Genomic DNA, 14,848 nt, shown 5'->3' on the forward strand with positions numbered 1-14,848 from the left:
AGCCTTACCAAAATCTATATTCAAATCTGTAATCATCATAGTCAGGGGTAAATGGAGTTTTTGTCCTCCTTGGGCTTTACTTCAGATACTTAATTTCAAAGCAAACACTGGAACGGGAGGGAGTCCAGGGGTTGAGATTTAAACCAAGGGGACCTTGAAAATTTCCTAGGAGATGGGGAGTGAAAAGTGGAGGATACCTGGGGAGAGAGCAAGGAACGGTTTTGATAGGATTGATTGTAAGACCAAGGGGAAGATTTTGATGCTATACTTGAACTTGAAAGACCTGAAATGCTCTGGATCAAAGATCTTCTAAACCACTTAAAAAGCATATGCTATGCAGGTTCTGTAAGAGAGGATGGAGATACCCCTCCTTATCCCTTGACGATGCTCTTAAGCAGGTAAGTATAGGGATGTAGCATCCAGTGAGTGAGAGGCAGGATTCCAGAGTTTTTATTTTGAATGGGAGAAACTAAACACCTGGTCTTACCACCCTCTTTTATTCAAGAAAATAAGAACTGAAGTTATTCGTATCCTACCAGGTATTTTTCCTCCCACTAGGTTTTGCTCCGCATTCAATCAACATTCAAAGAAAGAGCATTTCATAAAATGAGAAGGGTCTTTTGCTGAGCAGGTTTTAAGGAATAGGAACCTGCTTATTCTATTGAAGTTTAATGAAACTCTTTCCCTTTAAAAACTTCTTGGACTTCGGACAGGTTGCAAATCTGGCAAGGCTACCTCCTGAGGTCAACCCGTATATAAAGTTTGGTCTTGGTTTTTAAGCAACAACAGAGTCAGGAGATCAAGAGGTGAAATGCGATGCCTGCAAAATTGATTAGCTAAGAATTATGGAAGCTCTTCACATGAAAATTACTTATATCCTTATCAGTACCAGTGCATACAGAATGCTAGGCATGATTTTTTGAAAGGTTTCATCCCTTTCCCTTATAGTAGAAGAACTTCTGGCAAAGCTTCAGGTAAAAACTGGGCATTTTATTATTGAAAGATGCAAAATGAGAAGACCCCAGGAACATTTTTAGCCCTGATTGTATTTCTTCTGGATGTTATTGTGGTACAGATAAATCACCCCTGGTATTTTGTCTTAACATATTTTGTCAAAAACACGAGGATGTGGAAGTAATTGATACATGTTTTTATCTCTCCCCTGAACTTCAAACTCATGTACCCAGTTGCTAGGCCATCTCCAGATGGATGTCTAATAGCTCAAATGTGTAAGTCCAGAAATGAACTCTTCCAACTTCAGAGACCCAAGTGATCATCCCCTCATCTCCGCTGTATCCATGAAAGGCTACTGCAGTCTTCCAAGAAGTCAAAACAGCACAACCACCCCCCACCTCCATTTTGAAGCCATTCTTGATTCCTTTCTCTCACACCTTCCATGCAACCTATTAGCCAGTCCCTTGGCTCAACCTTCAGGATATAACGGGGATCTGACCGCTTGTCTCCATCTCTGCCCCATTACCCTGGGCCAAGCCATCATCTTCTCTCACCTAAAGAATTACAGCAGTCTCCCAAGGTCTCCCCAACTCTAGCCTTGCTCTAGGACCTTTTAAAACAACACGGGTGACCACAAAATAAGGATACTAAATTGTTACATCTTGTAAGGCACGCGCCCAGTGTCTTCGCTGGGAACCTATGATGAAAATTGGATTCGTTTTCTGCCACAGCCCAGAGAGCAATATGGTTTGTGATTATGTCTTTCCATCTGGCCCACCCCTCTCTCTGTCTGCCAATCACCTGGGGATTTATCTGCATGCAGCATTAGCTGGAGAAAGATGGAAGCCAAAATGTTGTTGATATATTTATGTATGTGTGCATAGACGTGCTGAACAAAAACAAGCTGATGGAAACACCCACTCAGAGAACCAATAACAGTCTCCTCTTCTTGCTTCTCTCGCTCGCTTGCTTTCAGCAACCACTGGAAAGAAAAGACAGCCAGAACAGTTCTCAGCACAGCGTCTCCTGCCACCGGAGTCTGCACACGGCCTCCCCAGGCCACAGCACACAGGTGCTCCCCGAGTACCCGCCTGCAGAGGCCCCCACTCCAGATCAAACCGACAGCTCTGGGCAGAAGAAACCAGATCCTTTTAAAATCTGGGCCCAGTCCAGGAGCATGTATGAAAACCGACGTGAGTAGCACCCTGGCTCCTGTCTTCCCAAGACCCCTGCCCAGGGCTCCAGCGGTCTCTTGGTGCCTCTTGAAAACTGATTTTTCAGTGTGTAAACAGGATAGAGGTAAATCACAGTGAGAGGTGAAAGCTTCTCAGAACAGTGACAGAATCTGCGGGATGTTCATGGAGGTCCGTTATGTGTTATGTTTGGGGTGGACAAGATGTGGGTGGTGGTCAGATAAAGGGCCTGGATAAAAATGGATTTATTTTTCCCTTCCATTAAAAGAAGTGGCAGATAAGAGCTGCTATCTCATTAACTCTTCCCTGTGTAGAGACCATGGCATGATCTCGTGAAACAGCTCTGATGTACAAGAGAACACAAATATGGTTGGTTTGGATGGCAGGAATCATGAGAAGGAGATTAAATGCTTTCTTAGTGGTCTCCTAGTTTTTAAGAATACTGGTAATTTTTTTTTTATATCATTATCAGTCTTTGTAAACATTCCCCTTAGAAAGGAAAAAAGAAAGCAGCGAGTGGTTTGCACTTTAATTATTCATACTGTGATTGGTTAAGTGTGTTCCTTTGGCTTCACCTTTTCAATAAATATGAACTAGGGAGAGCATACGTCCTAACTTTTTGGCCCTGATAAGCCTAACATTGCCTTCTTGTTTCATTTCTTACTTTTTATTATGAAATGATCCCAAAGACCATTCCCAGTAAATTAATCACCATTTATCCTACCATCGTCAATGAAAAGCTCCCAAGGTGCTTTCATCTTAGGGGATGCAGACTAACCCATTTCGGCGGTTGCTTTACTGACGGTTTCTCGTGGGCGTGGTTGGCCAGGATGAAGCAGCTCTGGAGGAAGGACGGGCACTTCATTTTCTCTTTGGGGCGGGGAATTGGAGAGAATGTTTAATGAGGTCTGGCGAAGGGTCTGAGTAAAAGTGGAAGAGAAGAGAATCACTCTGCCCATCCTCTTTGTTAACCGCCCCCCCCCCGCCCCCATTCCCCAGTCCCGGAACAAGTTTTCTTTATAGCCATAGCTGCGGTGGTTTCTCAGGCAAAGCCCCCGTGGCCCCAGCCTCTTGCCACCCACTCAGACTTGGCTCTGAAGCCTTTCCTTTGCTGGCTGGAGCAGTTCCTCTGTGACTCAAACAAAACAGGGGAGCGAGGCCAGCATCCCCGTCTGAGAAGGAAAGTTGGCCACATTGCGGGGTGAAATTGAGCAGTTAGGGGGCACCAAGGCAAGTGTGGAGTCACGATGATTACCAAATTTTGGAAGTCACTCAGGAGTCCCTCCATCCTTTTCCTCCTCAAGGGAGAAATAGCATTGCCTTCTTAGTATAACAGTGTGGGGAATTAAATGAGCTGTTTTGGCTAAGGGTTCACTATGCTGACAAAAGCCAGATAATTTGAGTAGGAATTTATTTAGTCCTCAGTCTAGAAGGACCCCCCAGAGTCTCCCTGAGGCCAGTCCAGAGGAAACAAAGTTCCATGTGGAACATCCCTTGTAAGCATGGTTGCGAAGTATGAACTTGGGGTCTGTTCTCACTGTGGCTTCTCACTAATTGTAGTGATTTCATTGAACGAATGTTTCCCAAAGAGGAATATTTTCACATTCTTTTCGCATTTCTGTCTAACCATGGGGCTCCTCCAATCAGTGGCCTAACTTCAGTTGATGTTGACATATTGCTTTATTGACCAGGCTTTCGCTTTTCTCAATACAGGACACGTTTATGACTTTCTCGTGTGTGAATTCTGGGATAAAATAAATCGTGTTCTGAAATCCTGGTCGGCATCGAGGATTGACAGATCCCCCTAACGCCTCCATTTACTAGGAGACTCCGGCTCAAATGCCATTTTCACCTTGATGGAAGCAAAATTCCTTAAGAAATTGGGTATTTAACAAAAATTTGGTGTTTAATCAAATTTTCCAAAGAGTATTTTTTTTTAAATAAATAGTAAAATATGTACTCTTACCCCACAGCCACATGCTTATTTAAGCATTGAAATTATTCAGGTGGCTGTCAGATGGAAATACTTGGAATGGGGCCAGTTTTGTCTTCACTTTCTATATCATCTATGGAATAGGATCCAGCAACCCAAATGAGAATCAATTTCTTTTTGGTGATTAGAGATTCCATAATTGAGTGATCGTAGCAACCTAATTGATGTTAAGAGTCACATGGATTTCTCCCTCACCACTCAATGAGGGTAATGATGAGACTTCTCCCCCCCAATGGTAGTTTGGTCTCTAGCACAGATTTTCTTCTTTTCACCGTACCTGCAAATGAATGTACCTCAGTCTTGTCTTTTTATTTGTATTTTGTTTTATCCCAGATCTGTTTCTCCTATTCCCCTTAGATTGTTTTTTATCTTGTCCTTTGGGGGAGGGCGGGGGGAGGGGTTGTGGAATAGAATATGTAGCCTTGTTAGATAGGATTCCCTGCCCCTCCCCCAAGACATACTCAACATCCTACTCCAGGAAAAAAACAGGGAAGTGGAAGTTAGGAATAACACTTCAGTTGGACCTAGGTTATCCTCTTTTTGAAAATATATTTGTCTTCTCTTTCATTTTATGGTGAAGGGCAGTGTGAAGATTAACATCATCCTTGATCAGATTCCTTCCCGTGGTCTCAAGGCTGTGCAAAAACACCATATTCTTGAAGGGCCATCTGTCACAACACCAGTGTCAAAATGAATCCGTCTGAATTGCAGATGTGTTAATGAGTCCCTTTGAAGGGCTTCCATGTTTAATTAAAAACAAAGGCAAGCGTGGAAGTCCTTTAAAGCCATGTTGCCTGCTTTGTCTTTTCTCTAGGAACATATCAATTGCTCACATGTCTTGAAAAATGACACTGATGCAATCTTATTAGTACCTGTTCAGGAAGACCAGCTAGCATACACCAGTGTGTACTACAACAGAAAGTCTAAAGCTTGCCATTGAAACAGCACCTGTTCACAAAATCGTTTAGAAAGAAAAAAGTCAGACACGATTGTGCCAACGTTGTAGACCTGTCCTATTCAGGAGAAACATGCTTACACATTTGGAATGGGTCAATGAGATGCTTTATTGTAGTGAGTTTAAGGATGTTAGTCGTACTTCTAGATTTTAAGAGCTGTGATGACAGTTCTTACTTGTGTTTTGTTCAGTTCTTGGCCAGATCTGATGATTTGTGTCTCTAAATAAAAGGCGACTCTGGGGGCGCCTGGGTGGCTCCGTCTGGTTAAGCATCTGACTCTTGATTTCAGACTGGGTCATGAGATCGATCTATGCTGGGCTCTGCGCTTGGGAGTGCGCAGCCTGCCTGAGATTCTCTCTCTTCCTCTCCCTCTGCCCCTTCCCCCCACCTTAAAATTTTTTTTTTTTTTAAGACTATTTTGGTTGAATTGCCAAGAATTCATCTGAACAGGTATTAGTGCAAAAATGAATTCCATTCGGAATCTTTAAATAAATGCTTTGCTGTGGCAGTAACAGAAGTACTTTTTTTTTTTTTCCAAAAGAAAATCAGGTCTTAGACAAACTTGAAGTTCATGACTTGATTAAAACAAGGTCAGACGAAAATGCATACTTGAGGGTATAATTAAATATGAAGAGTCTGAGATGGTAACGGTCGTTGTATGAAATTCTCAGTGGAACAACGCTAAATACCAGCTTTTGACAAGAAAAGCGCTATGAAAAAAGGGAGTGGGGGGGAGCCAGAATCAAGCTATAGTCTTTTAAAATCCACAGCAGCCGTGACCTTTACTGTGAAAGCTTAAGTGCACGTTCCTTATCAATCCAACCTACATTAAAATGAACTAAGAGAAAGCCCATACATTAAGCTTTGCAAAACTGTGAAATTAATATTGCAGCTATGTCACCTTCGCCTGCATCGGGAGTGAGCAAGGGGGAAAGAGAGAGAGAGAGCAATCCCACGAGTTTTGGAGAATGTCAGAGTAAGGATCCGCTGAAAACTTTTCTTTCTCCATTATTATTCATACTGTCTGATGTTACCATGGCTGGGCGTGGGGTTGCTGGGGGACAACTGAGAAACGGGAGGGAAGAAAGAGAACTGCTCCCAACAGAAGTGTTAGGGCACTCTTGTTGACCACGCACGGACCAAAGACAGGATGAAATAAAACGTGATGGGCACGTGGGATCTAAGTCTGGAACTTTGTGTCTGTAGTAATGGAGACACCAGGAGGTTTCTCTGCAAACCTGGTGATTCCATTCTTTGTAATTATCAAAGGAAGTCTTTTGACTGCTTTGTTGAGTTGTCCCTGGCATTACTAAAGGAGGTAACTGCAGACATTGTCCCCTCTGCAGGGGCTTACAAAGGAAGAAAACTGGACAAAATTTTCTTAGTTCTTTTTGATTCAGTCTCACAAAAAAAAAAAAAAAGGAAAGAAAAGGGTGATATTAATATCAGAAAGATAATTCTTCCCTGCTGCCTCCTGAAAACTCCATTCTTGTAAAATCTGCCCGAAATAAAGAAAAGATTAAAACATTTGTTGGGGACGGGGTGGTCTGGAATCTTCAGTGCCCCTGAGAAGACGTGGCAGCAGAGAACACAAAAGAGAGAAATCCTGTAATTCTGTAACACGGTTCCCCACTGCTTTATAGATTTGGGTACATGGAAATGGAATTTGTTTGGTGGAAGAATATAATGGTTAAAATGCCAAAGTCCACGTGCCAAAAGACTTTCTTTGTAAGATGTCTGCGTTGGTGTATTGTGTCTGTGTCTGTGTTTTCCTAGCTCATCATTGGTATCTGCAACATCTTTGGTGTCCTTGGACATCTTCCTTTTCAACAGGAAGCTCTTCAGATAAATTTACCGTTTCCCTCATTGATTCCCAGATGCCAGCGCTATTTTCCGATGGACTAAACTGTATGATAAGCCTACATCTTTTGGCCACAACCACCCATACATACCATGACATCTGACACCTAAACGAGCAAATGAAGGCAGAAACTCGCTACCTTTGGTGTCCCTGTAGCATGAGCAAGTGTTCTTGTGTTAAATGATGCTGAGAAAAATGGATAGAGGCTAGAAGTCTCTGCAGAGATCCTTCCCTTATTTGCAAAGGGCTCAGCAGACTTAAGGCAGACTCTGCCAGGAACCTAGTGCTGGCCGGAAAGCACCCGTGGTCTATTTTGGAAATAATCCTCCTGCCTGAGTGAACCCAATACAGAGTCCCAACCTGATTTAATTTGTTGTTTCAGTAAGGCTATTAGAGCAAATACCCTGTAGCCAGCTATCGAACAGAAAGAAAATATCATTATCTTAGCGTGCTCAAGAAAATATCTTTCTCTAGTTGTGTTGAGGGGAGTCCTATGACATAGTTAACTGCATGTTCCGTGGGGTCTTACAGCTTAGCCTCTGCAATTACAATAAAAAAAAAATGGGCATAAAGCACCCTGTAAAGCCCGCGGCATTAAGATAGCTCAGGCAAAAATACTGGATTCAACTTCTCTGACTTGTACTTACCTGTTCATTTAGTTTCTTCTCTCTCTGTGTGTTCATATACCGTACATTTGAAGGCAGTGGGTGAGTCACTCTTGCCAACTTGAAATCCCAACAACTGCCTTCTTCCCTACCTCACTGCACAAAATTGAAGAAGACGAGAACTAAGCTTTCAGGCCTACACACTCCTTCAATCCCGAACCCCATTAATTAAGTAAACCAGAAAGTAGGTAGAACAGTATTTGAAATTCTCCTTTAGGGTTCACTGCCACTGAACCAATTTTTTCTTTAAGTATCATTTAAAAGACCATAAAACACACTCTTGTGTACATTAAAATATGAAAGAAGAATTAACGAGAAATAACTTTTGTATTACCTTAGTGAAGTGACAGAGTCGTGGTACATAGAACAGATTCAGGTAAATTTCAGGTAGAGTGAGCATCGTCTTATAGAAATGATTTTTCTTCTAATAAATTAGGTTTTTATTTTATAGCTCAGGTCCTTACTGAGTTTTCAGAGTAAAACACCCAGCTACTGGATATTAAGTTGAAACTTACAATTTTAAAATCTCACAGGCAAATTCTGGAGCAAAGCCCTCATTCCAGAGATAAAATGAGAAAATACGGAAATTTGAGATTGAACATTTTTGTAGTCACCATTCGTGTTGAGACTATGGAAGCCTGGCTCCTTTTTGGTAATACGACTGAAATCATAATAAACTTTGAAAACTGGAAATATTAGGATGCCCAAGAGTAACTTTTGGCAAAAATGATCTAACAAAATCAAATTATTGGGTTGCCTATCTTGATTATTCTAAAGCAAGAAAAAGTGACGTCTTTCAAAGGCTGAAAACTCTTTTTCGCTCTGGCTGTTTTCTTTCACCCGCTGCTCGGTATAACATCAGATGACTTATCAGGGCTTCTGAGTCCCCAGAGCAAGCTTCTGTTTCCATGGTCACTGTGACTCAGATGTGAGCACCCACTTTGTGGATCAGCACAGGGCGATTTTAATTTACTTAAATTCTCTGGCAACAATACCAAGGACAGTGGACAACACTGACTTCTGGCTTAGTCCGGGATAATGGCTTGGGCTTGATTAGGAATTATCAAACAGTGATTAGTCCTTTGAAAAAACGTAGGGCTCGGTGACCGCTCCCACTGTTTGTTTCCGCCTAGTGTCCTCTTGTAATTTTATCCACCCAGATTATTTTGCTTCCTTCTCTGTTGGAAAGCTGTCATCTGCTCAAGCATCATCAGGATTGTTCTATAACTGTGTTCACCTTAAGGGTATGCTTCCTGCCATCAGAGAAATCACCTCCCTCTTCTTCTTTCTTCTCTGCAGTTCCGGACTACCAAGAACAGGACATCTTCCTGTGGAGAAAGGAGACTGGATTTGGATTTAGGATTCTGGGTGGAAATGAACCAGGGGAACCTGTGAGTCTCTTGTATACCTCTGTTTTCTAAGATATCGAAGCAAATTGGCAGCAGTGGCAAATCACTAAGATTTGAGTCCAGCTAGGTGCAACACGGACTGTTGTTGCATTTCAAGAAGTGTGAGTGAGCTGTCGGGTTTTGTGGAGCTCCTTTTGTCTTGAGGAAGAAGAGACTAGTTCCCTTCTTTAAAGTTTGTACGCGTGGCAATATTAAAAGTGGCAGCTCCAGCACCTGGAGCTCCCCACCCAAGAAAATGAAAACAAAAAGCAAAATAATAGGCATCAACTAATAAAACAACAGGCTTGGGCCAGATCTGTTAAATTGGCCGGCAGGGAGTGGGCTTTCAGTATTGAGGAGCTAATACATAGAGAGTGCTTGAGGAGACCTGAAGATCAGAGGCCATAGGACCACTGTCTTCACAAAGGTGGACAAAGAACTCTGAACAAGAATCAGGAGACATCCTACCTCCCTGACCCTCAGTTCCCTGACCTTTAGAATAAATCTATGTCACAATCCAGGAATGTTGTAAAAGGAGAAGAGAGGGGCACCTGGGTGGCTCAGTGGGTTAAAGCCTCTGCCTTCGGCTCTGGTCCTGGTTCCAGCGTCCTGGTCCCAGCCCCGCATCGGGCTCTCTGCTCGGCAGGAAGCCTGTTTCCCTTCCTCTCTCTCTGCCTACTTGTGATCTCTGTCTGTCAAATAAATAAATATAATCTTTTTTTTTTTTTAAAAAGGAGAAGAGAAAACTAAAGATAAACACTGTTAATTTCCTTATCATAAAAACAGCTGTTATTTTTTTGAGCACTTAAACTAGGTGCCAGACCCCACGCTAATGGCTTTTAACATGCATTTTCTCATTTCTCCATCAAGTCCCAGAATGTAGCCCCAGGTTCCAAATTATCAAATAAAGACACAGAAGGGTTAATCAATGTACTCAAGATCATAACCTTAGTAAAGGGGAGGGGCAGGAGAGGGTCTGACTTCAGGGTCCACATTCTTAACCACTCCTTTGTCAAAGTTCTTTGTAAACTGTAAATACCATCTAAAGGTGGTTATAGCATTATTATCTAGTGAGGATGCAAGGAAAACACAAATATATTCACTAAGGTTTAATGAAGGGTGAATGTAACAAGACACTAACTATACAGACAGCTCTGCATGCCACTGCTGAAAGTACAGAAATGGGATGTCAAACCAGACTTTGCATGATTCATTGCCTCATGGAGCAGAGTATTTACGGTACATTCCCTATTGCTAGGCATAGAGCTGGACCTGTAAAGAAAAGAAGTATTACTATTACAATTTCCAGAGTTTTCCAGAAGGAGGGTTCTAAGGTAAACAGAGAAGGAGACGAGATTTTTGCAAATGCAGGAATAAAGCAATGTATTTCTACAAAAGGGAAAAAGATTGAGTCCTCCCCAGACCCCAGATAAAGTCAAGGAATCAACCAAGAAAACAGTTACTTTCGGGACGCCTGGGTGACTCAGTCAGTGGAGCAGGCAAGTCTTTATCTCAAGGTCGTGGGTTAGAGCCCCATATGGGGTGTAGAGATTACTAAAAAGAATAATAACAAACTTAAAAAAAAAAAGAAAGAAATAGTTGCTTTTCCATTTAAGAATTACTGTAGCACCTAACACAATGGCCTGGGACCCAATGGGTGCTTAATAAATTTATGGCACAGAAGCAGACATGAATGAATGAATTGAATTGTTCTCAGAAATGTGAAGGCCATCAGTATAATAGTAAACCAAAAGGTCAATGTTTCATCCATCATCCAATTACTCAACAGATTTATATCGGTCATATCGTACCGCTGGGTGCTGCTGATACAGACGGCCGCCTGAGGTCTGGGGATGAATTAATCTGTGTGGATGGGACACCGGTAATTGGAAAATCACACCAGCTTGTGGTCCAGCTTATGCAACAAGCTGCCAAGCAAGGCCACGTCAACCTCACAGTGCGGCGTAAAGTGGTGTTTGCAGGTATGTTTTCATTTATCCCGTTAGACAGCGCTTTGTCACTGGATGCACAGAAGAGGTCCCCTTCCCGTGTCTGCCTCCTCAAGCATCTATTTTAGCAAATCTTTGCAAATGTGATTAAGCTCAGACTTTCCAGATGGTTTCCTTCTCTCAAATCCGGCAAAACTCCTGTCATTCAGAAGTACTTTGAAGTGCCATTCATGCACATTCAGCAAAACCTTCTAGAAGAGGACTGGTTGAATATATACTCCCTGTCCTCATCTCCCTGCCAACCAGAACTTAGTCACCTCTCCATTTGATGTTAATTCTCAACCAAAAAGGTCATTATAAAAGGCAGGAATGCTATAGCTTCAAGGTACAAGAACAAAAATTAGTTTTGTGCCACCAAATAAGCTTAAAAAAAGTTAGTGATGCCTTACTCTGCTGTTGCCTGTCATGGGTGAGTTTCCTCTGTAGGAAAGCTGTAGCGATGGCTGGTTCTTGGCCATCTTTGACCCTTTCCCCTGCCTGCAAGCTTAAAAGTACTTGGGTTCTCAAAACATACACACCCTTTCCAGCTCAACTCAAATAAAACCTTCCCTGTGGAACCCTCAGAAGTTCCCTCCTCCTTCCAAGTGCCTTCCCGTTTTGGCATTCCTTCCTTGCCATTTTTGTGAATCATGGTTTCCTTTTGTATCAGAATCTGCCATTTTGAGACAGCGCGTTGTGTAACCGTCTCCTTCCCATTCACTCACCGACGTCTTGAAAACACACGCCACATGAGATGTTCACTGTCGGCAGCCCCCAGCTCAAAATAGTCAAGACAGAATGCAGAAAAAGCAGACTGTTGTATTACTTGAATTACTGAAGAAATATGACAGGAAATATTGTCATTTCTTCAGAATATTTGTGAAACACAGGCTTACAAATGAAATTAACTGGCCCGGTGTTGAAAAAAAAAAAATTGTCTAACTCACTTACGTGGCATGTAATTAATTATAGAATTAAGATATCAGATTCCAGTGTGAGAGTCCTACCTTACTGAAACCGTGGAAAACAGTGTTAATCAGTCATGGATTATGCCCAGAGAGCTCACTGATGGCCTAAGAATATTTCTTACAATGGTATTCCGTGCAGTCAGTAGCAGTCAGTTAGAAATAGCTTTTGAGATGGGATGAAAATGTTCGATTTCACTGATCCAAATAAAAAGAGCCATGTGATTTTTGTTTGTTTCAGATTTATTTCTTAAATATTAAATATTTGGGGGTTTTAGCACTAAGTCAAAGGCATGTTAAATCTGCAAGAGACATTAGACTGCATGCAATAAGCCGGTCACAAAAGGGCAAACCTGGTGTGAGCCCCTTATATGATAGACCAAGAGTAGTCAGATTCATAGAGACAGAAAGCCAAATGGTGGTTGCCAGGGGTTGGGGGAGGGAGGAATGGTTTGTTAGTGTTTGATGGGTACAGAGCATCACTTTTCGAAGATGAGGTTCTGGAGATGGATGGTGGGGATGGTTGCATGCTGCTGCGACTGGACTTAATGCCACTGAACTATAAACTTAAAAATGGTTAAGGTGGTAAATTTGATGTTTTATATGTTTTACCACAATAAAAAGAAATATATGAAGGAAGAAGCTTCGGGAATAAATGTCGTAACACAAAACCTGAGCACACATTTTGTGTGTGGCATCAAATTGTTTAGGCTGTTTTGGTGTGCTTTATCCTGTCACCTGAGGGAACAATAAAACGGGGACTCTGAGGAAGGCTGACGGACCCAGGAGTGTGATCAGAGTAGGCGATGACATTTGGAAAGTAGGAAGAGAACCTAAGTGTACTTCTGACGGGTGTTGTCAAGAATCCCACCGTAAGGTAACTTTAATGGTCCAGTCAACCAGCCCAGTCCCGTGCAATGGAAAAATGGAAAGCAGCGCTGTGTGGCAGGCTGAGCCGCCATGTGACTCTTGAGGGTCATGACAGGTGAATGGGCGCTGAGTTCTGTGCTGTAAAAGTGGGGGTCCTCACAGGTGCGGACCACACCCGCGCTTCTGCTCCCCTTCCTCTGATTCGTGCCCTGGGAAGCAGTTCAGAGGGGCTAGTGGCAGCCACGTGGTACCTGAGAGCGGATGCTGACATTCAGTAGGTTGTGGTCCCCTGGGCTGCCTTCCCGTGGGCTCCCGGCAGCAGCTGCTGGACACGAGCTACTTAAGGGAGAAGGGGCTGGGGCCTCCTTGCAATGCTGTGGCGCGCGGACTGCAGGCAGGCGGAGCAGGAAGGAGGGTGGCTGAGTCGGGCCCCCCACCCTCTCTCTCTGTCTCCTGCAGCCCCCAAAGCCGAGAACGAGGTGCCCTCGCCGGCCTCCTCCCATCACAGCAGCAACCAGCCCGCCTCGCTGACCGAGGAGAAGCGCACCCCGCAGGGCAGCCAGAACTCCCTGAACACGGTGAGCTCCGGCAGCGGGAGCACCAGCGGCATCGGCAGCGGCGGCGGCGGCGGCAGCGGCGTGGTCAGCACGGCCGTGCAGCCCTACGACGTGGAGATCCGGCGCGGCGAGAACGAGGGCTTCGGCTTCGTCATCGTGTCCTCGGTGAGCAGGCCCGAGGCCGGCACGACTTTTGGTGAGTGTCCCGTCCGCTCCCCCGGAAGCTTCCCGGGCTGCCCGCGGCGAGCGCAAGGGCGTTGTGTTGCGAAGGAAAGAGGGCCAAAATCTCATTAACAGAAATGCCTTCATGCTTTTCGCTGCAGGTAATTAAAGTCTTAATTGGGGATGGAGTCTGTTCCATAGCTTTTCCCCTCCTGAAGGTTGGATTTCTTTCCTTTTAACCTTTCGACTTCCATGCAGAATGCCTGTTCACGCGCAACACAACCTTCATAAATGAAATTTGCTTGAAATTTGAAGAGCGACACCTTGCTAGTGTAGAGTGAGAAATCATGGGCAAAGAATGCCTTTGTGAGGTCTTGAGTAGGATATAGCTCACCAGGTGGAAGTTTTGGGAATAAGCCTATGGCTATAAAAATGCCTAGGGAATTGTACCAATAGAGAGTCAACATCATCACATGAAGTTCCCAGTCGACCTTACTGTGTCGTTTCGATACTCTGTCCACATCTGAAATTTTTAATTGTTAAAAACAATATTTTTACCATTATCTGCTTAAGAATCTAGTTAAGATCTGAGTTAAGAGCTGTTTGTCTTCACTGCCCTGGAATCTCAGCAGGGCAGATTTTTCCCATCTTATCCAGAGGTTGGGGGTTCTAGCAGAATATGGAGAAATGCAGTTGTCACCCTCTCAGAAGGTTAACAGATGGGTATACTAGCAAAGGCAAACAGGACCCACATGAGTCCAAGAAACTCGTAATCTGTGAATCTATTAACAGATTATAAAAATGTACTCTAAAAATAATCCATCTTCCTCATTAGATAAAAAGTCACCTGTTAATCCCCCAAGCACATTTGTTCGTTAATACCGAATAGGGTGGGAGATGGGGAAAGGGCTGTGCAGGCTTTGAAATTTACTCCGCTGCTTCCCAAATGACTTGTCCACAAGAGTCTGATAACCAGTGGCCCAGGTCACTGGTGACTAAGAACAGGCAAAGTGCTCCTTCCCTTCAGCTTTCTGATCCGGTAGAACTCCGTTTACCATCATGTAGTCTTTGTATGTTGCTTCCTGCTCACTTGCAGACTGAGTCAGTCCAGTCTATGCATGTGTGGCTACAGTAACAAAAACCATTACTAACAGTGCTTTTGGGAGCTCCATTAATGAGTTATCACGGCATGTCATGAATGGATGACTGGACACCAAGGCGAGGTTTGGGGGGTTTTGTTTGTCAATTAATTTGGGGGACTTTTCTGCTTAATTTAAAAATCTAAAGAAAGGCAAG

At 43.4% G+C, this 14,848-nt stretch overlaps 1 protein-coding gene across 18 annotated transcripts in view; it reads left to right on the forward strand.

Annotated features, from left to right (window-relative positions):
* MAGI1 (membrane associated guanylate kinase, WW and PDZ domain containing 1) overlaps nucleotides 1-14,848 on the forward strand; it is a 636,195-nt gene that overhangs the window by 599,245 nt on the left and 22,102 nt on the right. For 11 of the 18 annotated variants that reach the window (XM_013053627.2, XM_004738316.3, XM_004738317.3 and 8 more), the window contains 5 exons: nucleotides 1,931-2,147; nucleotides 5,989-6,072; nucleotides 8,922-9,013; nucleotides 10,800-10,992; nucleotides 13,293-13,586. In XM_013053627.2, the coding sequence (XP_012909081.2) occupies nucleotides 1,931-2,147; nucleotides 5,989-6,072; nucleotides 8,922-9,013; nucleotides 10,800-10,992; nucleotides 13,293-13,586 (880 nt within the window). The remainder of the gene's footprint in view (nucleotides 1-1,930; nucleotides 2,148-5,988; nucleotides 6,073-8,921; nucleotides 9,014-10,799; nucleotides 10,993-13,292; nucleotides 13,587-14,848) is intronic. The other 7 variants (XM_045078045.1, XM_013053640.2, XM_013053642.2 and 4 more) reach the window with 1 other exon arrangement.

The sequence above is a fragment of the Mustela putorius genome, unplaced genomic scaffold (genome assembly GCF_011764305.1).
Source record: "Mustela putorius furo isolate JIRA1106 unplaced genomic scaffold, ASM1176430v1.1 tig00000095_pilon_pilon_pilon, whole genome shotgun sequence".
Lineage (NCBI taxonomy): Eukaryota > Metazoa > Chordata > Mammalia > Carnivora > Mustelidae > Mustela > Mustela putorius.